The sequence below is a fragment of the Mauremys reevesii genome, linkage group 22 (assembly GCF_016161935.1).
Source record: "Mauremys reevesii isolate NIE-2019 linkage group 22, ASM1616193v1, whole genome shotgun sequence".
In the NCBI taxonomy this organism is placed as follows: domain Eukaryota; kingdom Metazoa; phylum Chordata; order Testudines; family Geoemydidae; genus Mauremys; species Mauremys reevesii.
Window position 1 is genome coordinate 23,933,880 of NC_052644.1, and position 22,241 is coordinate 23,956,120.

Sequence of the window (22,241 nt, forward strand, 5' to 3'; positions counted from 1 at the left end):
TCAGCAGCTTCAATGCTCTGTGGTTAAATGAAGACAGACAGCGTCCCCCTCCCCACACTACAATCACTAGATCCCACTCTCCTCCCAGAGCCAGGAAAGAACTCAGGAGTCCTGGCCCCCAGGCCCCTCACTACACACACCAGACCCCACTCCCATCCCTGCATCACAGCACCCCCACTGGCAGGTAGATCATTAAACACTCTGACACAGCAGCAAGTCACACACATTTAAAAACATCTTTAAATATAAAGACTAAAAGAGGTGAAATTGGGCTCAGAACTGGGGATTTCAGGGGGCTGATAGCAGGGGGATGTAACCTTAATTGGGACAGGCTGGGGATACACACCACGGTGGAGTTTCCCAGCTGGACTGGGGGGACAGCAGGATTCACTGGTTATGAAAGTGGGGATCACACCCCTTTTTGGGGTCACAGCCAGGCAAGCGGGGAAGCATAATCCATGGGTGCACTGTCATACCGATTTCAAGAGGCCCCACCTGGCTTCATTCCAAGAGATGCCTCCCCCCAGCCCCCCCACCTCAGGAGCAAGGCAAGCCTCTAACAAGACACCCTGCCACAAGAAGTTTTGGGGTGCTGCAAAAAGATAGGCACCCCCAGCACAGTGCCAGGAGCACCCCCTCATCTACAACCCCGCAGCCCCCCTAAATTTCATCCCAGCTAAAAGGGGTGATACAGCCCCTCGTGCCCTTTCAGGGGTGTATTGAACTCCATTTTCAAGCTGGAAATGGAGCCACCCCCAAACAGAATGGGAGGTGAGCTCCACAAAGGAGGCTCCCCCCTGAGAGCAGATGCCAACTACCCCAATTTATCCTGTAGTCCAATATCCCCACAGCCCGCCCCCCCAACGTAGCAGGAAATACAGAGCAATCCCCTGCCCCATAGTCCCCAGCCCCCCGACAATATGCAAATTAGAAGGGCTCCCAGCAAACCCCTCCCTCCTCCACAAAGAGGGAAACAGGCCTATTCAGCGAGAATCCAAGAACTGGAAGGACCAGCGGCTGGAATCACATCCTGAGCACCAGCAAGGGGGAGGGGCGAATTATTAGCTGCAGCTGCCCCCCCCAAAAAAGAGGGGACCCCCCCAAGTACAAAGCAGCTTCACTGGTATTGTCCATAGCCCGGGTATCCTGGAGGCGCTGGGCTGTCCTTCAGGGGCAGCTGACTGGGGTCTTCACCGAAAGGGTTAGCTGGGGGGGGGCAGAAGCGGGGGAGAAAATTACTAGTGAGAAGGCAGAGATGCAGCCAGTTCTGGGCGGGGTGGCTGGGGAACAGCCCCACACCACCACACAGGGACAGCCTGACCAGCGCTGAAATGATCCACCGCCCTCTGCTACCCCTGGGCACCCACATCCAGCGCTCCTCACTCCCGACCCGCAGCCCCCTGCTAGCCCAGCTCTGCCCCCCTCACCCTCCAGCTCTCCTCACTCCCAACCCACAGTCCCAGGCTCCCCCCGTCCCATCTCTGCCTGTGCCCCTCACTCCCAACCCGTAGCCCCTGCCAGCCCAGCCCCAGGCCCTGCTTACAGTTCTGGAATTGCTGGGCCGTGTATCTGGTGAGTAAGATCCCGACTCCTTCTATCAAGGCCAGTAAAATGCCCCCCATCATGGCTGAGCCAACCATGGCTAACGGGCCACCTGGGGAGAAGAAGAGGTGAATTAAAGAGATGGGGCACCAGGAGGCAGGGGGCCGCCCACCCCTGGCAGTCAGGGCCCGGCAGCGGGGGGCCCCAAGGCGGGGGGCCAGCAGGGGGTGCTGTGCAGGACACTCACTGCGGGAAGCAAGCACAGCCCCCGTGAGTGCCCCACTGGTGATCGAGTTCCAGGGATCTTCCTTTCCCCTCATCTTCACCAGGCCGCAGTCAATGGTGGAGAAAAGGCCCCCCCAGACGGCAAAGCTACCTGGGGAAAGGAAGGAGCAGCGATTAGATACACCTTGGCCCCCTCCCCCCCAGGCCCATGCTCCCCACACTGCCCGCCTCCCCCCACACACTACATACCCCCCCTCACCTCCAATCTGCGGCGCTCTGATGCGGATGGCACTGACGCTCCCTTTGAACCGGTGTCGGACGCCCTAGGAGGAAGAGCAGCAGAGGAAGAGTTGGGGTGAGATGCCACATGGCCCCCACAGGGCCCCTCTTCTCCCCTTCCCCCTGCAGCGATCGGGATCGGCAGGGAGCCACCCCTCAGGCGCACAACCCACCCCAGCCCGGAGGGCCCAGCACCAACAGGTTCCAGGGCCTGGGTCCAGCTGGCAACGAGGGGTGTCAGGGGCTGGACTCACCACGGGGGCATTCCGGAAACCCTTGACGGCCTGGAAGACCCCCCCACCGATCATCCCCATGGTGAAAGCACCGCCGCAGTCATCCACGATGCGCCATGGGCTGCCGGAGGGGAAGGAGGTGGTTAGCCAGCTTAGGAGACCCTACAGTAAACAACCCCCGAAGCAACCCTACAACAAGCCGAGGGTGGGAACCCTCCCATAACAGATCCCTGCTAACCCCTCGAGCGCGACCCCAGGCCGGGGACGACCGACCCTACGGTAAATAACTCCCCCACCCACGGACCAGCAGGGAGCCAACCCCCACCCGGCCAACCCTACAACCCCTCCCGGCCAGCGCCAACCTAGCCTCACACAGCCTGTCCCCGCCCCCGCCATGCCACCAGCGAGGAGAGACCCTACAATAACAATTCCTCGGGAACAGCGACACACCCTACAATAATCATCCCCCCACCCCCGGGACACCACGTGGTACAAACACACCTTCCATTCTTGTGCTCTTGGTATTTCCCAACCCTCCCCGCTTTGGTGACTTGGTATCTCCCAGCCCATGGAGCCTATGAGAGGACGGGGGGGGGGGAGAATCTGCACCCCCCCATTTCTCCCGCCAATGAACTCGCCCGCCCATAGACAGCGAAGAGCAGGGACGTACCAAGTGACCAAGAAGAGGGGTGTTCCCGAGAGCCTCCCCCCTGGGAAACGGGACGAAGGACGGGAACGGGCGGGTCCATTGCAGGGAGATCGGGAATGGATTTGCCCAGCCCCCCCCAAAGGGGGCGCTGCTGGCAGAGGGGAGTTGGGTGAATCCATTCCAGGGGAAGGGGGTGGTAGGCAAGTCCGAGAGGTCCCTCCCCCTCCACTGCTCTTCCAATGGACTCGCCCACCCAATGGGCTGGGAGCTACCAAGGGAGGTTCCGCTCTGGGCCCACAGGCCCCTGCCGTGGGGGGCGGGAAGAGACCAATTCCCCTCCCAATGGGCTCGCCCACCGGGCGGTACCAAGCGCCCCGCGCGGGGGGAGACGCGCCGCGGCCGCTCACCAGGGCTCCCGGGCATATTCCTCCATGGCTCCAAACAGCGACCGCACGGTCACGTGGGTGAAACGCTCCGCCCCCTCGTTCCACCTCTCACGAAGCGGGTGAGCCCCGCGGCCTCTTATTGGGCAGCTGGGATCACGTGTGTTTATCGCCATACGTCATATAAAGGCGCCGGGCGTATCTCCGCTCTGATTGGTCAGTTGGAGTCACATGGCAGGGGAGACCCCCCCCCTTTTCCGGCCCTGCGTGCACTTAGGGAGGGGATTCCGCCTCCTTATTGGCTCTTCTTCGAGCACGTGACTTGTGTCGCCCCTTCTCACCGGCTCACAGGTATCACGTGATTTTGCGGTCTTCACTCTGATTGGTTGTGTTTGGGGGCGGGACCCTCTGCTCTGTCCCTTCGATTGGTCAGCCGGAAAGGGTGACGGGACAGCCCCGCCTGCCTCCCTCCCATTGGCCGGAGCCCGTCACATGGGCATAGGGGGCGGGGCCAAGTTGCCTGCGGCATCAGCTGAGCGAGAGGAGCAGGGGAGGGCGCTGATTGGCCCGAGTGCGTCACGTGCGTGGCTGGGGTCTTGGTGCAGCCTGGAGAGCGGAGGGGCCGGAGGGAGACTGGTGGGGGAGACCCCGGGGGGGGGTCCCGGGAGGGAGCTGGGGGGAGGGGCCGACGGGGGTCCCGGAGCTGGGGGAGGAGCCAGGGGTCCCGGGAGGAGGGCCGACGGGGGTCCTGGGGCGGGCCGCCCCGGGAGGTGAGACGCGGGGACCCCGGGCCCCGGATCCCCCCGACTGACGCTCCCCCCCCGCCCCCCGCCAGGTGCCGCCGCTCCAGATGCCGCTGCCGGTGGCGCTTCCGTCCCGCCTGGCCAAGCGAGGCCTCCTCAAGCACGTGGAGCCGGGTGCGTGCGAGACACCGGGCCCGCCGGGGGGTGGGGGCGGGGCGCTGGGGGGCCGGGCGGGGGGCGCTCTCCCCTGGGGGGCCGGGCGCTGGCGGGCCGGGCGCTGGGGGCGGGGTTCTGGGGCGCTGGGGGCCATGCAGGGGCGCTCTCCCTGGGGCGGGGCAGGGGCGCTCTCCTGGCAGGCCGGGCGGGCGGGGTTCTGGGGGCGCTGGGGGCGGGGCGCTGGGCACTCTCCCCTGGGGGGCCGGCCGGGGGGCGCTATCTGTGCAGTCGGTTCTCTGACCCACGCTGCCCTTAGAGCCCGAGGAGGAGGTCATCGCGGAAGATTACGATGACGACCACGTGGATTACGAAGCCACCAGAATTGAGAACTTGCCGCCCAACTGGTATAAAGTGTTTGACCCCATCTGGTAAGAGAGAGCCTGTGCGGCGTTATGTGCGGCTGGTCCCCAGCTGCCCCACCCCAGAAGTGGCTGCATCTCAGCGTGTTATAACGGCAGGTGAATCAACTCTCTGTCTCCCCCTGCCCTCCAGCGGTCTCCCCTACTACTGGAACATGGAGAACGACCTGGTCTCCTGGCTCTCTCCTAATGACCCCAACTCCATCATCACCAAAGCCGCGAAGAAACTGAAAAACAGCCTAGGTAATGGGAGGGAAATGGGGTTAGTTGGGGAGGGGGCTGGGATTCAGGACTCTGGGCAGGGCTTGGGGTCGAGTGGCTTAGACTGGGGCAGAGTGGTGGGGCCCAGATGCCGGGGTTCCCTCAGGAGCTGTGTGTGTGTCTCCCCCAGAGGCTGATGAGAAGCCGGAGCGCCCCTATGAGAAGCCGGAGCGCGAGGAGGTGAAGGAGCGGCGTTACCATCGCCGGGAAGAGCTGGCGCCGTATCCCAAGAGCAAGAAAAGTGCGTGGGGGGGGGGGGTGCCACTTGATCCGAGCCAGGGGGCGGGATGAAGGTCCCACGGCATCCTGGAGCGGGTGGGGCTGAGTGGCTGGGTGGCTGTGGGAGCAGAGACATGGGGGGCAAGAGGGATGAGGGGAAGGGGTGAATTAGTACCTGGGGATGGGGGTGTAGCTGGACTTGGGGGGGGGGGGCGTTTGGGCAGCACTCGACTGAGCACGGTCTCTCCCTCCCCAGGCAGCCGCAAGGACGAGGAGCTAGACCCCATGGACCCCAGTGCCTACTCGGATGCCCCACGGTGAGATCCTGTAGTCCCAGTGTGGCTTGGGGGGGGGCTGGGTGACAGAGCAGGGGAGGGGTGAGACGGGGGAGGAGTCTGTCGCAGTGGGTGGGGCCTACCCAGAGGGCTGTGGTGCTGACATTGCCTCCCCCCCCCGCAGGGGCACGTGGTCGACGGGGCTGCCGAAGCGCAACGAGGCGAAGACGGGGGCCGACACGACCGCGGCCGGGCCCCTGTTCCAGCAGCGCCCGTACCCCAGCCCCGGTGCCGTGCTGCGGGCCAACGCCGAGGCCTCCCGCGCCAAGCAGCAGGACTGACCCCCCCCCCCCCACGTAATAAACCTGGAGAGATGCAGCTGGGACCGACCTGTGTGTGTGCCCGGCCTGCACGGGGGGCTGGGCTGGGGACTGCGGGGAGTGGGGTGGGCGTTGCTGGGCAGGGGGTGCTCTCCCTGGCAGACAGGGCTGGGGGGAGGGGGCTGGTCAGGGGGTGCTCTCATGTATTTCCCTGGGTCCTTGGACCAGAGGCAGGAGAGAACCCAGGAGTCCTGGCCCCTCCCCCCGCTCCCAGAGCCGAGGAGAGAACCCAGGAGTCCTAGCTTCCAGCCCCCCTGCTCTAATCACCTCACCCCCCACAGAGCTGGGGAGAGAACCCAGGAGTCCTGCAGCCCCACAGATGAGAGGGCACACGCTGTTGTGTCAAAATCCATGTTGGACAATAAATAGAAAAGGCCACAGTGGGGAGTGATAAAAATGGGGGGTTCCACACGGCTGCCCCATAACCACTGGGTTAGGGGGCATTAATACTGAGCGGCTCGTGCCTGCGTCTCCCCCATGAGCATGGGGGGCTTGAGTGAGGGGGACTGGCCACGCTGTGAGCGGGCGCATCCCCTTCTGGGAGGTAGGAGGGCTGCCTGCCTTTTACGCAAGGGTAAACCGAGGCAGGGTGAATCAGGAAATGGCAGTGAGGTGGAGCTCCCAGATCCCACTCCCCTCCCGGAGCTGGGGAGAGAACCCAGGAGTCCTGGCTCCCAGCCCTACCCTTCCACTGCATCTCCTACTTCTTTCTGAAAGCCGCGGGCAGGATCCCACGCTGCCTCACCTGGCCCCAAGATGCAGCCACCTCTGGGGCAGGGCGAAGGGGCCCCCTGGCGGGGCCGGATGCTTCCACACACAGTGAACGTCGCCCCGCCCCAGTCGCTGCCCGACTCAGGAGCCCTTCTCTTTACATGCCAGCCTGCAAGAGAGAAAAGGGGATGGTTGGGCTCGGGGAGCGCAGAGCAGGAAGAGAACCCAGGCATCCTGGCTCCCAGCCCTCCCCCGCCTCTACTCCCAAAGCTGGGTGAGGACCCAGGTGTCCTGGCTCCCAGCCTTCCACAACCCAGTAGTTCATGCAGCTTACAATGTACCAGGTTTAGTTTTGGGGGGCTGGTCCTGCAGGTCTGCTGGAGTGGGGGGGCAGGGAATTCTCCCCCTCCCCAAGCCCTGGAGTTCCCCCCCCTCCCCCAGCAATAGGGGCTCAAGGCTATTAAACTACCCCCAGCACCCCACTTTCATTGCTAATAGGACAGGAGAGGCATTTCCCGTCCCCACCCCACCCGGGAGCCAGCCAGTCCCTGCCCTGCGGCTCCAGCCTCCTGGCCCACCTCTGGGTGCCGCTGGGAAAGTCCATTTTGTGCCTCGGTTTCCCCACTGCTGTTGGCTGTAGGGAATCTCTCTGCTTCTGGGGCTGGGCAGTGCCTGGCCCAGTGAGGGGCTGAGATCTCAGCTGGGGGGAGGGGGGTATGGGTGTAGCCCGTGCCCCAATGGCCTCTGATCACCATCAGGGGAGGGCTGGGCCCTACCCATGGGGACTCCCCAATCTCTGGGGAGGCCCCAGCAGGGCAGACACAGGGGATACCACCACCACTGAACACGGCTCAGTGCTTTGGGTGGGAGGGGGGGTTGATGGGCCAGGGGACAGCGTTGGGGGTCACCCCCTCCCCACATTTGGCACCAAGCCGTGGGAGGAGACGTGGAGGCCTCGGCTTGTGGGGGGCCGGGTGTCCCTGCCTGGGGGAGCTGCCACACCAGGACGGGGCTGAGACCTGGCAAACTTACCTCAGGAGCAGAGCCAGCGCCCCTAGAGGGCCCCGGGCCCCATTCCCCACCCCGAGCCAGCCAGTCCCTGCCCTGGGGCCGGATGGGAGCCGGTGCCCCCCAGAGGGGACAGGCCCCCGCCCCATTCCCCACCCCCTGAGCCAGCCAGTCCCTGCCCTGGGGCCGGATGGGAGCCGGTGCCCCCCAGAGGGGACAGGCCCCTGCCCCATTCCCTGCCCCCCTGAGCCAGCCAGTCCCTGCCCTGGGGCCGGATGGGAGCCGGCGCCCCCAAGAGGGGACAGGCCCCTGCCCCATTCCCCACCCCTGAGCCAGCCAGTCCCCGCCCTGGGGCCGGATGGAAGCCGGTGCCCCCCAGAGGGGAAAGGCCCCTGCCCCATTCCCCACCCCTGAGCCAGCCAGTCCCCGCCCTGGGGCCGGATGGAAGCCGGTGCCCCCCAGAGGGGCCAGGCCCCCGCCCCACTCCCCAGCTGTTAGTAGGGTTAGAGGTCATGCACTAACATGAATCCTAGGACACCCCCCCACCCCCCGGTCAATCACCGAGCACGCCAGCTAAATAAATACAGTCTCTTTATTCCGCGCGGCGGCTCTGCAGACAGGACAGCAGCCAGCAGGGTTACAGGCGTTTTAAAAAAACCCACCCCCCCATCTGTACAAAATGTGTCACCCGGCATCTATGTACAGTGGTAGCACCCCTGCGGGAGTGTCCTCCCCCGCCTCAATCCCAGCCAGCTGGCCCCTCCGCAAAGCAGTGCTGCCCCTGGCTTTGGAGGAGGGAAACTGAGGCAGAGAGAGAGACGGAGCTGAGAACTGAACCCAGGAGTCCCAGCTCCCAGCCCCCCCGCTCGACCCACCAGCCCCCCCTCCCCTCCCAGAGCCAGGGAGAGAACCCAGGAGTCCTGGCTCCCAGCCCCCCCTGCTCTAACCACCAGCCCCCACTCCCCTCCCATAGCCAGGGAGAGAACCCAGTAGTCCGGGCTCCCAGGCCCCCACCCCTCAAGAGCAGCAGAGGGTAGCGTGACACTTAAAATATATCTCATCACCTCATTTGTGTGAGGTCGGGGCCAGCCCCCCGCCCGTGTCCATTGGCCATCGCTCCATGGAGTCCCCGGGGATGGCCCCCGGCAGCGTCAATGGGGCCAGCCCCCAGCTGCTGGGAACGGGTTGGCAGTGGAGTCGGGGCGCAATGCACATTCACACTGGCTGCTCCCCACTGCCTGATACCAACGGCAGCCTCTGTCCCCACTGCCCCAGGGACCTGCCTGCCCAGGGACGCTGCCTCCCGCCAGGGAGATGGATTAGTAATTAATGGCAGGTCACGGCCCTTTGCTCCCACCCAGCCGAGCCCCAAGGAGCCAGGGCAGGGCAGCGTCCTGGAACACCCGGGGGAAACTGAGTCACGGAGCTGGGGGAGGAACTCAGCTGAAATTTACAGACAGTGAGTCCCGACTCCCAGCCCTCCTGCTCTAACCACCAGCCCCCACTCCCCTCCCAGAGCCGGGGAGAGAACCCAGGAGTCCTGGCTCCCAGCACCTTCCCCCGACACACAACTTAGGGGGCTGTGCGAGAGAGTACTCCAACAAAGGGGGTGCCGTGGGGAGGCCGGGGGCAGCACTCCCACGCGAGTCCTTCCTCCACATGCCAGCTTGGTACGGCCGAGCCATTCCTGGGGGCTCCCTCCCGCCCCCCGTCTTCAGGCACCGTCCATCAGGGCTGCTTTGGTATCATACAAAAATAATCCTCCGGCTCAATCCATTTGCCGACCCCCCGCGGCTCAAGGAGGGGGGGAATCATGGTCTCTTGGGGGGCGGAGGTGACCCCCGCATAACCTCTCCCCCCTGTAGTGTGCACCTAAATGCCTCTCCTGGGCCGAGTGGGGGGTGTCCGTCATCCTGACCCAGGAGAGGGGAACGGTCTGAACTGGAGCAGGGTGGGGGACAGATGTGGGGCGGAGGATACAGGGGGGAGCAGCAGCAGAAAGGAAAGGGGGACGTGCTTCCCCCCAAAGACCACTCAAGTGAGGGAGACGTGGGGCAGGAGCCCAGGTAGGAGGGGCAGAGAGATGTGGGGCAGGGAGAGGCTCTGGAGGGGCTCGGGGCCCAGGAGAGATCCCCCCACCCCCCAGCAGGCCTCACTCGACCAGCACTGACTTGGGCGGGTAGCCCGGCTCGCTGGGTTCCTTGCCGAGGGGCGGCAGGGCCGTGGGCTCCTGGCGAGGGCCCAGGGGCGGCCCGGCCTTGGGCAGACTGTACATGTAGACGGCCCCGATGACCAGCCCGGCCCCCAGGGCGAAGGGCGGGTGCAGGCGGAAGCCGAAGAGGTACATGGAGGCCACGGTGGAGGCCACGATGGAGAGCGAGGTGGCAAAGCCCTTGAGGATGTTGTCCGCGTACTTCACCACCACGGCCACCAGGAGGCCGCCGAAGGCCTGGTTGAGGATCACGCCCCACACCAGCGGGCTGTAGCCGTGGAAGAAGCCCTGGGCGGCCACGGCCGCCCCCTCGGCCCACCACATGCCCAGCAGCCCCAGCAGGGTCCCGAAGATGCCCAGCTGCACGTTGCGGAGCCACACGGAGGCCGAGCTGCCCTTCAAGATCTTCTCGAAGTAGACGCCGGCGAAGCCCGAGGAGAGGCAGGAGACCACCACGGCGACCAGGCCCACGGCGTAGCTCTGGCGGGCGGCGCCCGGGTTGCTCCCCCCGCCCGCCTGGCCCTGCTCCACCTGGACGACGGCCACGCCGGCGAAGAGCAGCACCAGGGACACCCACTGCAGGCGCGACAGGCTCTTGCGAAGCATCAGGACCGAGAAGACGGCCGTGGTCAGGATCTTCAGCTGGTAGGTGACCTGCAGGGCGGCGGGCAGGCAGGTCAGAGCCGCGGGGGGCCGGGCTGGCATCCCCTCCTGACTGCCAGCCAACCCACAGATCCTCCCCCACCCCAGTACCCCCGGTCGAGCCCGGCCTCAGGGCTGGGGTCCCACCTGGAAGGTGGCTGCCGGCAGGTTGGAGATGGCGACGTACTGGAGGTTGTTCTGCAGCGTGTAGATCAGCGAGGGCACCGCCAGCTTCAGCGTGTCCATGTACTGCACCACCACGGCGTCATACAGCAACAGGGCGAACTGCTTCACGCTGCCTGCGGGCAGAGAGCGCCAGGGACGGCTCACGGTCTGCCTGGCGCGGTGCGCTCGCCCGCCGGACTCCCTCCCAGCGCCCGCCCAGCCCCCCTCAGCACCCGCCCGGCAGCGCCCGCCCAGCCCTCCAGCACCCGGCCCGGCCCGCCAGCCCTCCAGCGCCCGCCCGGCCTGCCCGCCCAGCCCCTCCAGCACCCGCCCAGCCCGACCAGCCCCCTCCAGCGCCCGCCCGCCTAGCCCTCCAGCGCCGCGCCGCCCGCCCGCCTAGCCCCCTCCACCGCCCGCCCGGCCCGGCCCGCCTAGCCCCCCCCCTCCAGCGCCCGCCCGGGCCTGCCCGACCAGCCCCCCCCTCCAGCGCCCGCCCGGCCCGGCCCAACTAGCCCCCCCCCTCCAGCGCCCGCCCGGCCCGGCCCGCCTAGTGTCCCCCTCCAGCGTCCGCCGGCCCGGCCCGCCTAGCCCCCTCCAGCGCCCGCCCGGCCCGCCTAGCCCCCCCCTCCAGCGCCCGCCCGGCCCGGCCCGCCCGGACACAGCTTTACCATCCGCCCAGCCCCCGGCCCGGCCCGCCAGGGGAGAGTGCCCCCTGCCCAGCCTGGCCCCCCTACCTTGTTTCTGGAGGAAGATGAGCACCAGGCAGGTGGCTCCCTTGAGCAGCTCAGCCATCACCACGGCCGTGGTGGCGAAGAAGCGCTCCCCGGGCAGGGTTCGCACGTAGCGGATGCTCAGGATGAGGGAGGCGTTCTGGACCACTAGCACTGCCAGGCTGATGTACTTCAACCGACGGTTCCCTGCTGGGACAGGGACGGGTCAGACCCAGAGGCAGCCCGCCTGGCATCCCCCTCTCCCCCTCAGACCCAGCCGCCTGGCATCCCCTTCCCCAGATCAGACCCCCCATGGCCTTCCACACACCCCTTCCCTGCAACGCTGCACCCAGCCAATTCCCCAATGCCAAAATCCTGTGAGGCCCCCTTGCACACTGATCTAATGCACATGCAGAAGGCAGGCTGCCCCCTCCCTGGCCCCACCTCTCAAGCAGGCTGCATTCAGGGGGCTCGCGGCGCAGAGATGCAGCCACCTCTGGGGTGGGGCAGCTGGGGAACAGCTGCACATAACGTTGCACAGGGATGGCTCGCGGCGCGGAGATGCAGCCACCCCTGGGGCAGGGCAGCTGGGGAACAGCTGCACAGGGCTGGCTCGCCCTCTCTTTCAGGTGGTTCAAAACTTCCTCAATCAGTTTATCCCCGTTTCTCCTTGTGCCGGGTTGGTCGCTTGGCGTCGGTAGCTCTTCCCCCGGGTGCTTCAGCCCCACCCCGGCAGCCTGCGTTTTCAGCTCAACTAGACCAGCTCCTGCAGCCGCCCATGACGAGATCAGCTCGCTGCTCCTCCAATGGGCCCTCCTCTGCCCCCCCCTTTTCCTCGCAAGCGGGTTGGGCAGAACAGAACACAGGGGTCCGGAGGAGACCCTTGTCCCATGGCGTTAATATGTCCCAATCTCGGCTGGAGACACCCTGGGGCCTTTCCCCACAGCTCAGGCATCCTGATGTGCCCAGGCCTTTCTCCTCCTGTTCACAGTCGATGAGCTCCCCACTCAGCAGCCAGAGACGTTATAATGAAACAAAAAACCTCGGCTCTGCGATGGGGCTTTCTGCCCTGTGTCTAGCCAGCCCCTAACACCACAGAAATCTGCATGGCGTTGACCGCCATTGAAAGAATCAATGCCTAACGCTGGGGAAGTATAACTGTAGACCCTACCATAATAGAAACTGTCAACAACCACCAACACCATCGGGGCAGGGGCCATTGGGAGCTGGGAGACAAGGATTTCTCTGGTCGGAGGCAGGACACCAGGCAGGCGGGCCGGTGAGCCCATCTAAATGTTGCTTCCCAGCGTGATTGATTGCCGCTAATTTCAACTCATGAGTCCTGGATGAAAGACTGGCACCCAGATGGGCAGCACTTCAGGTGCCAGGGGGTGGGGGTGGGGGGTTGGCATCAGCTGAAGTGAACTGCAGCTAAATCACTGGCTTCCTGCCGCACCCGGCTAAGCAAACACACACCTGTCCGGAGTCAAACCAGGAAATATGAAAAAAGGGTGGGGACTTTCCCTCCCTTGACCACATTCCAATCCAAGGAACGGTCAGGCCGGCCCAGGGCTACTGTACGAGGGAAATCCGGCCGGCTATGCCGGGAACGACTCACGCGGCACAGAGACGCAGCTGCCTCTGGGGAGGAGCAGCTGCAGAACAGCTCCACATAACGGTGCCTCCAAGTGGGGAGAAAAGCAGGAAATCCCACTCCCGCCCCATCTTTCTCTGCAGGGAGTCCCCCGTCCCCACCTTGTGCAACCCGCCCCGCTCATCACGGGGGCCAGAGCTCCCCCTTGTACACCAGACACCCGCCTTTGTGTATGTCCAACCCCACACGCTCCCCCTTCAGCCGCAGTAATTCCCTGGCCTTCCCTACTCCACCCCGCCCCACACCCAGACCCCACTGCAGCCTCCCTCCCATGCTGTCCCAGTGTCTAAACCAACCCAACCCCCCATTTGTAGGGTCTGCCCCTCCCAGGGCTCCTCTCGCCACTTTCCCCTGCATCCCCCCCCTCCCTGCAGTGTCTGTCCCTCCCCGGACACTGCCCCCCCCACATCATCTCCCCACTGCAGCATGAGCCTTTCCTCACAAACTCCCCCCCTGCCCGTAACGCCAGGTTCCCCAGGACCCCCAGGTATCTACCCCTCCTCACGTGGCCTTCGCTCCCCCACCCGCACCAGTGTCTGCGCCCCCGTCACAGCCAGTGACCCAGCCCCAGGCACCCCCCCCACGGCGCCGCCGCCTTCCCGTGTCCACTTCCTGCTGCCCACCCCGCGCCACGGGCACCAGCTCCCTGCGCCCCACGTCTCCGCGGTGTCAGCGCCCCCCCCCCGAGGCCCCAGGCCCCGGTCCCTGCCCCGCCCCCCCGCCCCGGCCCAGGGTCTCACCCCCCGCGGCCGCCTGGTCCCCGCCGCCTCCGGCCCCCCCAGCCGCTGCCATGGTGGCAACTGCCCGGCAACCCACAGACCCCGCCCCGCCGCCACTTCCGCATCCCGGCTTCCGCTTCCGCCCCACCGCGAGAGGCGGGGCTAGAGCGGAGCCCCAGTGGGAGGACCATAGAGAGCAGGGTAGGGCTGGCTAGAGCAGAGACCGAGTGGGAGGACCATAGAGAGCAGGGGGCTGGCTAGAGCGGAGCCCCAGTGGGAGGACCATAGAGAGCAGCGTAGGGCTGGCTAGAGCGGAGCCCCAGTGGGAGGACCATAGAGAGCAGCGTAGGGCTGGCTAGAGCGGAGCCCCAGTGGGAGGACCATAGAGAGCAGCGTAGGGCTGGCTAGAGCGGAGCCCCAGTGGGAGGACCATAGAGAGCAGGGTAGGGCTGGCTAGAGCAGAGACCGAGTGGGAGGACCATAGAGAGCAGGGGGCTGGCTAGAGCGGAGCCCCAGTGGGAGGACCATAGAGAGCAGCGTAGGGCTGGCTAGAGCGGAGCCCCAGTGGGAGGACCATAGAGAGCAGGGGGCTGGCTAGAGCGGAGCCCCAGTGGGAGGACCATAGAGAGCGGAGGGGCTGGCTAGAGCGGAGCCCGTGTGGGAGGACCATAGAGAGCAGGGGGCTGGCTAGAGCAGAGACCGAGTGGGAGGACCATAGAGAGCAGGGGGCTGGCTAGAGCGGAGCCCCAGTGGGAGGACCATAGAGAGCGGAGGGGCTGGCTAGAGCGGAGCCCCAGTGGGAGGACCATAGAGAGCAGGGTAGGGCTGGCTAGAGCGGAGCCCCAGTGGGAGGACCATAGAGAGCGGAGGGGCTGGCTAGAGCAGAGACCGAGTGGGAGGACCATAGAGAGCAGGGGGCTGGCTAGAGCGGAGCCCCTGTGGGAGGACCATAGAGAGCAGGGTTGGGCTGGCTAGAGCGGAGCCCCAGTGGGAGGACCATAAAGAGCGGAGGGGCTGGCTAGAGCGGAGCCCGTGTGGGAGAACCATAGAGATCAGCGTACGGCTGGCTAGAGCAGAGCCTGAGTGGGAGAACCATAGAGAGCACCATAGGGCTGGCTAGAGCAGAGCCCGATTGGGAGGACCATAGAGAGCAGGGATGGCTAGTGGTTAGAAGGGGGGGGCGGTTTGGGGCTGGGAGCCCGGACGCCTGGGTTCTCTCCCTGGCTCTGGGAGGGGAGTGGGGGCTGGGAGCCCGGACGCCTGGGTTCTCTCCCCGGCTGTGGGAGGGGAGTGGGGGCTGGCGGGTTACAGTGGCGGAGGGTGGGAGCCTGGACTCCTGGTTTCCAGCCCCGGAGCACACCCCCGTGGCAGCGAACCGTCCCCCAAGCTCCCTCCAGCCACCCAGCTCCTTGGGTCGGCTTCTCACACGACACGTCTCAGGGGCTATGGGCGGCCAACATGCATTTCAGGGGAGCCCATGGAAGGGTAATTGCTTCTGGGCACCACGGAGTGCAAAAGTGGCCAGCCATGTAGGCTACAGGGCCCATGTCCCATCCCCCACAGAGCCAACCAGTCCCCACCCTGGGGCTGGATGGGAGCCAGCACCCCCTAGAGGGGACCTGCCCCCTATCACATTCCCCACACCCAGAGCTTTGAAGGCCCAGTGGGGAGTAGGAAGGGTGTGGCTGGGGCGGGGACATGAAACGCTGGCAGGTGTTGGCACAGCTGGTGTGCGCAGGGGAAGACAGGTCAATGTAGGGCTGACGTAGGTGACACCTGGTAAGTGAGAGTCACTGCTGGATCCAGGAGTGCTGGCTGGAGCTACACCTTTACTGTGGGTGAGGGCCTGGGAGCCAGGACACCTGGGTTCTCTCCCCAGCTCTGAGAGGGGACTGGGGGGTTAGAGCTGGGGCAGGGCTGGGAGCCAGAACTCCTGGGTTCCCACCTCCCCCTAGTGAGAGGAATCACTGACTCTACCAGGATTTCCTGGATAAAGATAAAACCTCTTTTATTTAAATAGATTTTTCTTCCCCTCAATCCTGTACAGAATTGGTCTGAATCTCATGCTGGCACCGGGGTCCCCTGCATCGGGGCCCGTTCAGCAGCTTAGATAAGACACCTCAGTCTCAGCCCAGCAAGCCACACCTTGGGGAGCATGGGAGGGGCTGGAAATGGGGGGGCTAGAGCCCCCCACACCTCCTAACCACCTCATGGGCTGGTACTGAGGGGAGCCCAGCTCACGGCAATACACAAGTATTTACACATACAGAGACACGGCTGATCCTTGAGAGGGACCAGAATCCAAACCTCTAGGGGGGAGGGACTGGGAACAAGGACTCCTGGGTTCTTTCCCCAGTTCTGGGAGGGGAGTTGGGTCTAGTGGTTAGAAAGGGGGGTGGGGAGGCTGGGAACTCCTGGGTTCTAGACACCTGTAAAACCAGGTCAACTCTGATCTCAGCTGGCCACAGGCCCAGCTGCCTGAGGCTGAAGTGGTCCCCATGGGGGTGGGTCCCCATCCCGGCAGGGAGATGCAGGGTAAATCCAAGTCTTTCAGCAGCTGCTGTTGCCAGCGGTGCCCCTAGGGGGCGCTGGGTTCTGTGGCTCCTCCTCCGGTTGGAACTGGGGATCAGGCTGCAGCCAGGGGTGTTGGAGAAGCTGCTCCAGCGTGGGTCGCTCTGAGGGCTCTGGGGACAGGCACCATCGGATCACATCCTGGCAGCCTGGGGAGAATGAGCAAGGAGGTTAGAGAGAACCCTGGAGTCCTGGCGCCCAGCCCCCACCAAACTGATCATTTTGAACGTCCAGAGGAATTTAAAAAAAAAAAAAAAGGGGGGGGAGGAGTGTGAAAGAATGAAGAGATGTTGGGGTGCAGTACCCCGGGGGCCCGGGGGGGCCGTGCTGGGCGTAGGGAGGCACAGGGGGGGGCCAGCGGGGGCCATGCTGGGGGGGGCAGTACCCCAGGGGGTCAGCGGGGCCCATGCTGGGCGTTGGGGGGTAGGAGGGGCCAGCTGGGGCCAGGCTGGGCATAGGGGGGCAGGAGGGGCAGTGCTGGGCATACGGGGTGCAGTACCCCAGGGGACCATGCGGGGCATAGAGGGGCCGTGCTGGGTGTAGGACGGCAGGAGGGGGCAGTGCTGGGCGTAAGGGGGCGCAGAAGGGGCCGGGCTGTGCACAGGGGTTGCGGGGCCGTGCTGGGCATGGGGGCAGGAGGGGCAGCAGGGGGTGCCAGGGGCAGGAGGCTGTGCTGGGCACAGGGGCAGTACCCAGGGGCCAGTGGGGCCGTGCTGGGCAGGGCAGGAGGGGCCATGCTGGACCCAGGGGCAGGAGGGCCCAGCGGGGCCGTGCTGGGCGAGGGGGCAGGAGGGGCCCAGCAGGGGCAGTGCTGGGCGAGGGGGCAGGAGGGGCCGGGCTGGGCACAGGGGCAGTACCAGGGGGCCAGCGGGGCAGTGCAGGAGGGGCCGTGCTGGGCAGGGGGCACAGAAGGGGCCAGCGGAGGCTGTGCTGGGCATAGGGGGCAGGAGGGGCCAGCGGGGGCAGTGCTGGGCATAGGGGCAGGAGGGGCCGGGGGCAGGGGGCAGGAGGGGGCCAGCGGGGGCCGTGCTGGGCATAGGGGCAGGAGGGGCCGGGCCGGGCACGGGGCCAGTACCCGGGGCCAGCAGGGGGCCAGCAGGGGGCAGTGCTGGGCGAGGGGCAGGAGGGAGCCGGGCCGGGCACAGGGGGGCAGGAGGGGCCAGTGGGGCAGTGCTGGGCGAGGGGGCAGGAGGGGCCGGGCCGGGCACGGGGGCAGTACCACGGGGCCAGCGGGGCCGTGCTGGGCGAGGGGCAGGAGGGGCCGGGCCGGGCACAGGGGGCAGGAGGGGCCAGCGGGGCAGTGCCGGGCACAGGGGCAGGAGGGGCCAGCAGGGGCAGTGCTGGGCGTAGGGGCAGGAGGGAGCCGGGCCGGGCACGGGGGCAGGAGGGCCAGCGGGGCAGTGCTGGGCGTAGGGGCAGGAGGAGCCGGGCCGGGCACGGGGGCAGGAGGGCCAGCAGGGGCAGTGCTGGGCGAGGGGCAGGAGGAGGCCGGGCCGGGCACAGGGGGCCAGCGGGGGCCGTGCTGGGCGTAGGGGGGCAGGAGGGGGCCGGGCCGGGCACAGGGGGGCAGGAGGGGGCCAGCGGGGGCAGCGCTGGGCGTAGGGGGGCAGGAGGGGGCCGGGCCGGGCACGGGGGGCAGTACCCCCGGGGGCCAGCGGGGGGCGCTCACCCTCAGACAGGGGCTCCGGGAAGTGGAGCTGCGCGGCCAGGATCTCCTCGTCGCGCTGGAAGGGGACGTCGCCGCAGGCCATGTCGTAGAGCAGGACCCCCAGGGACCACACGGTGGCCGGCAGCACGTGGTATTGCTGCAGCCCCACCCACTCCGGGGGGCTGTACACACGGGTGCCTGGGGGGGGGCACAGGGGTTAGCGCTGCCGCCTCCCAGAGCCGGGCAGAGAACCCAGGCGTCCGGGCTCCCAGCTCTACCCCCACCCCCCTCCCAGAGCCGGGGAGAGAACCCAGGCGTCCGGGCTCCCAGCTCTACCCCCACCCCCCTCCCAGAGCCGGGGAGAGAACCCAGGCGTCCGGGCTCCCAGCTCTACCCCCACCCCCCTCCCAGAGCCGGGCAGAGAACCCAGGCGTCGGGGCTCCCAGCTCTACCCCCCCCCCCCCCCCAGAGCCGGCCAGAGAACCCAGGCATCCGGGCTCCCAGCTCTACCCCCACCCCCCTCCCAGAGCCGGGCAGAGAACCCAGGCGTCCGGGCCCCTCACCATCGAACTCCGTGTAGACCGTGTCCCGCAGGAGGGCGCCGGAGCCGAAGTCGATGAGCTGGAGGTGGCCGGTGCGCAGCTCCACCAGGATGTTCTCGTCCTTGATGTCCCGATGTGCCACCCCCCGGGCGTGGCAGTGACCCACGGCCTCCAGCACCTGGCGGAAGAAGCGCCGGCACTGCCCCTCGGCCAGGGGCCCCCGCTCCGTCACGTAGTCGAAGAGATCCTGGCAGGGCTCAGGCCGCTCCAGCACCAGGAGAAACCCCTCGGGGGTCTCGTACCAGTCCAGCAGGCGGATCACGCCCCGGTGCCCACCCCTGGCACACACCCGCTTCATCAGCATCACCTCCTGCGGCACTCGGAGGCCGCTGGGCTGTGGGGAGAGAGAACGCGGGACACTGAGGCTGGGCCTTATGCTGCAGAGCCGGGGCGAGAACCCAGGAGTCCTGGCTCCTCACCCGCTCTAACCACCAGCCCCCACTCCCCTCCCAGAGCCGGGAGAGAACCCAGGAGTCCTGGCTCCCAGCCCCCCCGCTCTAACCACCAGCCCCCACTCCCCTCCCAGAGCTGGGGAGAGAACCCAGGAGTCCTGGCTCCCACCCCCACCCCGCTCTAACCACCAGCCCCCACTCCCCTCCCAGAGCCGGGGAGAGAACCCAGGAGTCCTGGCAGTGGGTGCTGGGGGGTGCCGTGCTGCAGGGGGCAGTAGAGGCTGCAGCGATTTCTACGCTAAAGCACCTTCAGCCCATAGACCCACCCCCTTTATCTGGGCCCAATCGAAAAGCAGGAGACGGGGTTAATTTGCATAAAGCCGTGTCCCAAGGATCTCAGCGCGGGTTCGGGTTCGAGGCCCCTGGTGGGAATTTGCCGAGCTCAGCCCCTCGTTAGCCGCCCCAGGTTGGCAGTGGGGACGCAGACTCGTCGTGTGTCCTTGCTCACGTGGAGCTTTCAAAGGGGAAGCAATTAACCGGCGAGAGCACCCTGAGCTAACGAGCGGAGTCTAGGAATTAGCTGCCCCCCCCCTCCAGTCACTGCCTCCCGTCCCTCCCCACGAAACGAAACCTACCAGCTTGGACCAGTGCGCGACTTTGGTCTTCACAATGTGTTTGATGGCAACCTGCAGAGAGACGGAGAGAGAGATCAGGCCCCTGCCCCATTCCCTGCCCCCCAGCCAGCCAGCCCCCGGCCTGGGGCCCTGCCCCATTCCCTGCCCCCCAGCCAGCCAGCCCCCGCCCTGGGGCCCGGCCCCATTCCCTGCCCCCCAGCCAGCCAGTGCCCCATTCCCTGCCCCCCAGCCAGCCAGCCCCCGGCCTGGGGCCCTGCCCCATTCCCTTCCCCCCCGCCAGCCAGTCCCGGCCCTGGGGCCCTGCCCCATTCCCTGCCCCCCAGCCAGCCAGCCAGCCCCCGGCCTGGGGCCCTGCCCCATTCCCTGCCCCCCAGCCAGCCAGCCCCCGGCCTGGGGCCCTGCCCCATTCCCTGCCCCCCAGCCAGCCAGTCCCTGCCCTGGGGCCCTGCCCCATTCCCTGCCCCCCAGCCAGCCAGTCCCTGCCCTGGGGCCCTGCCCCAATCCCGCCCCCCTGAGCCAGCCAGTCCCTGCCCTGGGGCCGGGTGGGAGCCGTTGTCCCCCAGAGGGGCCAGGCTCCTGCACCATTCCCGCCCCCCTGAGCCAGCCAGTCCCCGCCCTGTGTTGGGTGGGAGCCGGCGCCCCCCAGAGGGGCCAGGCCCCTGCCCCATTCCCGCCCCCCTGAGCCAGCCAGTCCCCGCCCTGGGGCCGGGTGGGACCTAGCGCCCCGCAGAGGGGATAGGCCCCTGCCCCATTCCCCGCCCCCCGGAGCCCGCCAGTCCCCGCCCTAGGGCCAGGTGGGAGCCAGCGCCCCCCAGAGGGGATAGGCCCCTGCCCCATTCCCCGCCCCCCTGAGCTAGCCAGTCCCCGCCCTGGGGCCGGGTGGGAGCCAGCGCCCCCCAGAGGGGATAGGCCCCTGCCCCATTCCCCGCCCCCCTGAGCCAGCCAGTCCCCGCCCTGGGGCCGGGTGGGAGCCGCTGTCCCCCAGAGGGGAAGAGCCCCTGCCCCATTGCCCCCCGAGGCCAGACGGTTTTCTCACCTGCAGTCCATCAGCCAGGCGGTGACCAGCGTAGACCGTCCCGAAGCCGCCCTTGCCCAGGAGCCGCCCGAGCTGATACACGGCATCGAAGGCGTCTTTGTCCTTCCCTGCGGCAGGGCAGAGTGTTACTGTCATGGAAAATAGAACCCAGGAGTCCTGACTCCCAGCCCCCTGCTCTAACCACTAGACCCCACTCCCCTCCCAGAGCCGGGAGAGAACCCAGGAGTCCTGGCTCCCAGCCCCCTCTGCTCCAACCACTAGACCCCACTCCCCTCCCAGAGCCGGGGAGAGAACCCAGGAGTCCGGGCTCCCAGCCCCCTCTGCTCTAACCACCAGCCCCCACTCCCCTCCCAGAGCCAGGAGAGAACCCAGGAGTCCTGACTCCCAGCCCCCCCCTGCTCTAACCACTAGACCCCACTCCCCTCCCAGAGCTGGGGAGAGAACCCAGGAGTCCTGACTCCCAGCCCCCCCTGCTCTAACGACTAGACCCCACTCCCCTCCCAGAGCCGGGTTGCCCCAGGAATGAAGTGGGAGATGCGGGCAGGGGCAGTTCTGCAGAGGGGGAGCCTGGCGTGTCCGGCGGGGGGGGGGAATGAAGGAGCCCCAGAGAGACCTGGGGAATGACACAGGGGAGAGGAGCCCCCCCAACCCCGAGCGGGGGGGAGACTATGGAAGACAGACACAGACAGCGAGTGTGAAAGTGACTGGAGAGAAATGAGCAGTTGGGAGGGGTCGGGGCCGGGTCTCACCTACCCGCAGTGGGGCAGGAGCCGGGACAGTGGGAGAGGGAAGGGGGCAGTGGGACAAGAGAAGGGGAGGGGGCCGTGGGGCAGGAGTGGGCAGTGGGGCAGGGGCCGCGGGGCTGCAGGAGGAGGGGACAATGGGGCTGCAGGAGGGGGCCGTGGGGCAGGGGCCGTGGGGCAGGAGGGGGACAATGGGGCAGGAGGGAGGGGCCGTGGGGCAGGAGGGGGCCGTGGGGCTGCAGGAGGAGGGGCAGAGGGGCAGAGGCCGTGGGGCTGCAGGAGGAGGGGACAATGGGGCAGGAGGGGGCCGTGGGGCAGGAGGGGACCGTGGGGCTTCAGGAGGAGGGGACCGTGGGGCAGGGCCGTGGGGCAGGAGGGGGCCGTGGGGCTGCAGGAGGGGGCAGTGGGGCAGGGGCCGTGGGGCGGCAGGAGGGGACCGTGGGGCAGGGGCCGTGGGGCAGGAGGGGACCGTGGGGCTTCAGGAGGAGGGGACCGTGGGGCAGGAGGGGACTGTGGGGCAGGGGCCGGGGCAGGAGGGACCGTGGGGCTGCAGGAGGAGGGGCCGTGGGGCAGGAGGCCGTGGGGCTGCAGGAGGAGGGGGCCGTGGGGCAGGAGTGGGCCGTGGGGCAGGAAGGGACCGTGGGGCTGCAGGAGGGGAGGGGGCAGGGGCCGGGTCTCACCTCTGGGGCCGCAGCGCCCCTCCCCGCCCGCGGGCCGCATCCCCGCCCGTCCCCGCAGCCTCGGACCCCGCAGCGCCCCGAGCTCAGCCCGGGACCGACTCGCGCCGCGCCGCGCGGCTCCCTCGCTACAACCCCGGCGCCAGCCAATCAGCGGCGGGCTCGTTTGCATGGCCCCGCCCCGGGATGCAGCGCGGGCGGGGGAGGGGACGTCGAGGTGATTTTCCAGGAATCGGGGCGCAGGTCTGGGGGTGACCGCGGGGGCTCGGCGGAAGCGGCGCCGCAGCGTTTGCTGGGAACTCGGTCAGCGCAAACCAGCCGCCGCGGCGCCTCGCGCGTCCCTCACCCTCAG

The 22,241-nt window shown here is 67.3% G+C and overlaps 4 protein-coding genes across 7 annotated transcripts; 1 reads left to right on the forward strand and 3 right to left on the reverse strand.

Moving 5' to 3' along the window:
- Window positions 1-61: 61 nt before the first annotated feature.
- Window positions 62-3,477, reverse strand: TIMM17B (translocase of inner mitochondrial membrane 17B). Its single transcript, XM_039509857.1, has 6 exons — window positions 3,336-3,477; window positions 2,301-2,400; window positions 2,027-2,090; window positions 1,790-1,918; window positions 1,544-1,654; window positions 62-1,206 (listed from the first exon to the last, which is right to left on the reverse strand). The coding sequence occupies exons 1-6, from the start codon at window positions 3,359-3,361 to the stop codon at window positions 1,118-1,120; spliced, it is 519 nt and encodes a 172-aa protein (XP_039365791.1). The 5' UTR covers window positions 3,362-3,477; the 3' UTR covers window positions 62-1,117.
- A 311-nt stretch (window positions 3,478-3,788) lies between these two features.
- On the forward strand, window positions 3,789-5,762 carry PQBP1 (polyglutamine binding protein 1). 2 transcript variants are annotated; one of them, XM_039509856.1, is made up of 7 exons: window positions 3,789-3,910; window positions 4,147-4,228; window positions 4,529-4,638; window positions 4,763-4,872; window positions 5,021-5,131; window positions 5,366-5,426; window positions 5,569-5,762. In XM_039509856.1, the coding sequence occupies exons 1-7, from the start codon at window positions 3,804-3,806 to the stop codon at window positions 5,723-5,725; spliced, it is 738 nt and encodes a 245-aa protein (XP_039365790.1). In that variant the 5' UTR covers window positions 3,789-3,803; the 3' UTR covers window positions 5,726-5,762. The 2 variants fall into 2 exon arrangements, with proteins under 2 accessions (XP_039365790.1, XP_039365787.1); XM_039509853.1 differs by having other exon boundaries at window positions 3,837-3,947; window positions 4,527-4,638.
- A 295-nt stretch (window positions 5,763-6,057) lies between these two features.
- On the reverse strand, window positions 6,058-13,691 carry SLC35A2 (solute carrier family 35 member A2). 3 transcript variants are annotated; one of them, XM_039509845.1, is made up of 5 exons: window positions 12,831-13,014; window positions 11,237-11,419; window positions 10,485-10,636; window positions 9,655-10,349; window positions 6,058-6,644 (listed from the first exon to the last, which is right to left on the reverse strand). In XM_039509845.1, the coding sequence occupies exons 1-5, from the start codon at window positions 12,988-12,990 to the stop codon at window positions 6,617-6,619; spliced, it is 1,218 nt and encodes a 405-aa protein (XP_039365779.1). In that variant the 5' UTR covers window positions 12,991-13,014; the 3' UTR covers window positions 6,058-6,616. The 3 variants fall into 3 exon arrangements, with proteins under 3 accessions (XP_039365779.1, XP_039365780.1, XP_039365781.1); XM_039509846.1 differs by lacking the exon at window positions 12,831-13,014 and adding an exon at window positions 11,657-11,756 and having other exon boundaries at window positions 6,060-6,644; XM_039509847.1 differs by lacking the exon at window positions 12,831-13,014 and adding an exon at window positions 13,607-13,691 and having other exon boundaries at window positions 6,062-6,644.
- Window positions 13,692-15,287: 1,596 nt separating this feature from the next.
- On the reverse strand, window positions 15,288-21,997 carry PIM2 (Pim-2 proto-oncogene, serine/threonine kinase). The gene is made up of 6 exons (XM_039509852.1): window positions 21,893-21,997; window positions 20,470-20,576; window positions 19,434-19,484; window positions 18,368-18,740; window positions 17,826-18,002; window positions 15,288-16,305 (listed from the first exon to the last, which is right to left on the reverse strand). The coding sequence occupies exons 1-6, from the start codon at window positions 21,930-21,932 to the stop codon at window positions 16,136-16,138; spliced, it is 918 nt and encodes a 305-aa protein (XP_039365786.1). The 5' UTR covers window positions 21,933-21,997; the 3' UTR covers window positions 15,288-16,135.
- Window positions 21,998-22,241: the final 244 nt, after the last annotated feature.

Excerpts from the sequence above, each read along its gene's own strand:
- TIMM17B (XM_039509857.1), bottom strand. The coding sequence starts at position 3,361 with ATGGAGGAATATGCCCGGGAGCCCTG. Across the intron at positions 1,919-2,026 it reads CAGAGCGCCGCAGATTGGAG|GTAGCTTTGCCGTCTGGGGG; the intron begins GTGAGGGGGGGT and ends TCCTTTCCCCAG. Across the intron at positions 1,207-1,543 it reads GGCCCAGCAATTCCAGAACT|CTAACCCTTTCGGTGAAGAC; the intron begins GTAAGCAGGGCC and ends GCCCCCCCCCAG.
- PQBP1 (XM_039509856.1), top strand. The coding sequence starts at position 3,804 with ATGGGCATAGGGGGCGGGGCCAAGTTGCCTGCGGCATCAGCTGAGCGA. Across the intron at positions 4,873-5,020 it reads GAAACTGAAAAACAGCCTAG|AGGCTGATGAGAAGCCGGAG; the intron begins GTAATGGGAGGG and ends TGTCTCCCCCAG. Across the intron at positions 5,132-5,365 it reads GTATCCCAAGAGCAAGAAAA|GCAGCCGCAAGGACGAGGAG; the intron begins GTGCGTGGGGGG and ends CTCCCTCCCCAG.
- SLC35A2 (XM_039509845.1), bottom strand. The coding sequence starts at position 12,990 with ATGAGCGGGGCGGGTTGCACAAGGTGGGGACGGGGGACTCCCTGCAGA. Across the intron at positions 11,420-12,830 it reads CAGCTGCGTCTCTGTGCCGC|GGAACCGTCGGTTGAAGTAC; the intron begins GTGAGTCGTTCC and ends CTGTCCCAGCAG. Across the intron at positions 10,350-10,484 it reads TGCCGGCAGCCACCTTCCAG|GTCACCTACCAGCTGAAGAT; the intron begins GTGGGACCCCAG and ends GCCGCCCTGCAG.
- PIM2 (XM_039509852.1), bottom strand. The coding sequence starts at position 21,932 with ATGCGGCCCGCGGGCGGGGAGGGGCGCTGCGGCCCCAGAG. Across the intron at positions 18,003-18,367 it reads GGTCTACACGGAGTTCGATG|GCACCCGTGTGTACAGCCCC; the intron begins GTGAGGGGCCCG and ends GCCCCCCCCCAG. Across the intron at positions 16,306-17,825 it reads CCCGGAGCCCCTGTCTGAGG|GCTGCCAGGATGTGATCCGA; the intron begins GTGAGCGCCCCC and ends CATTCTCCCCAG.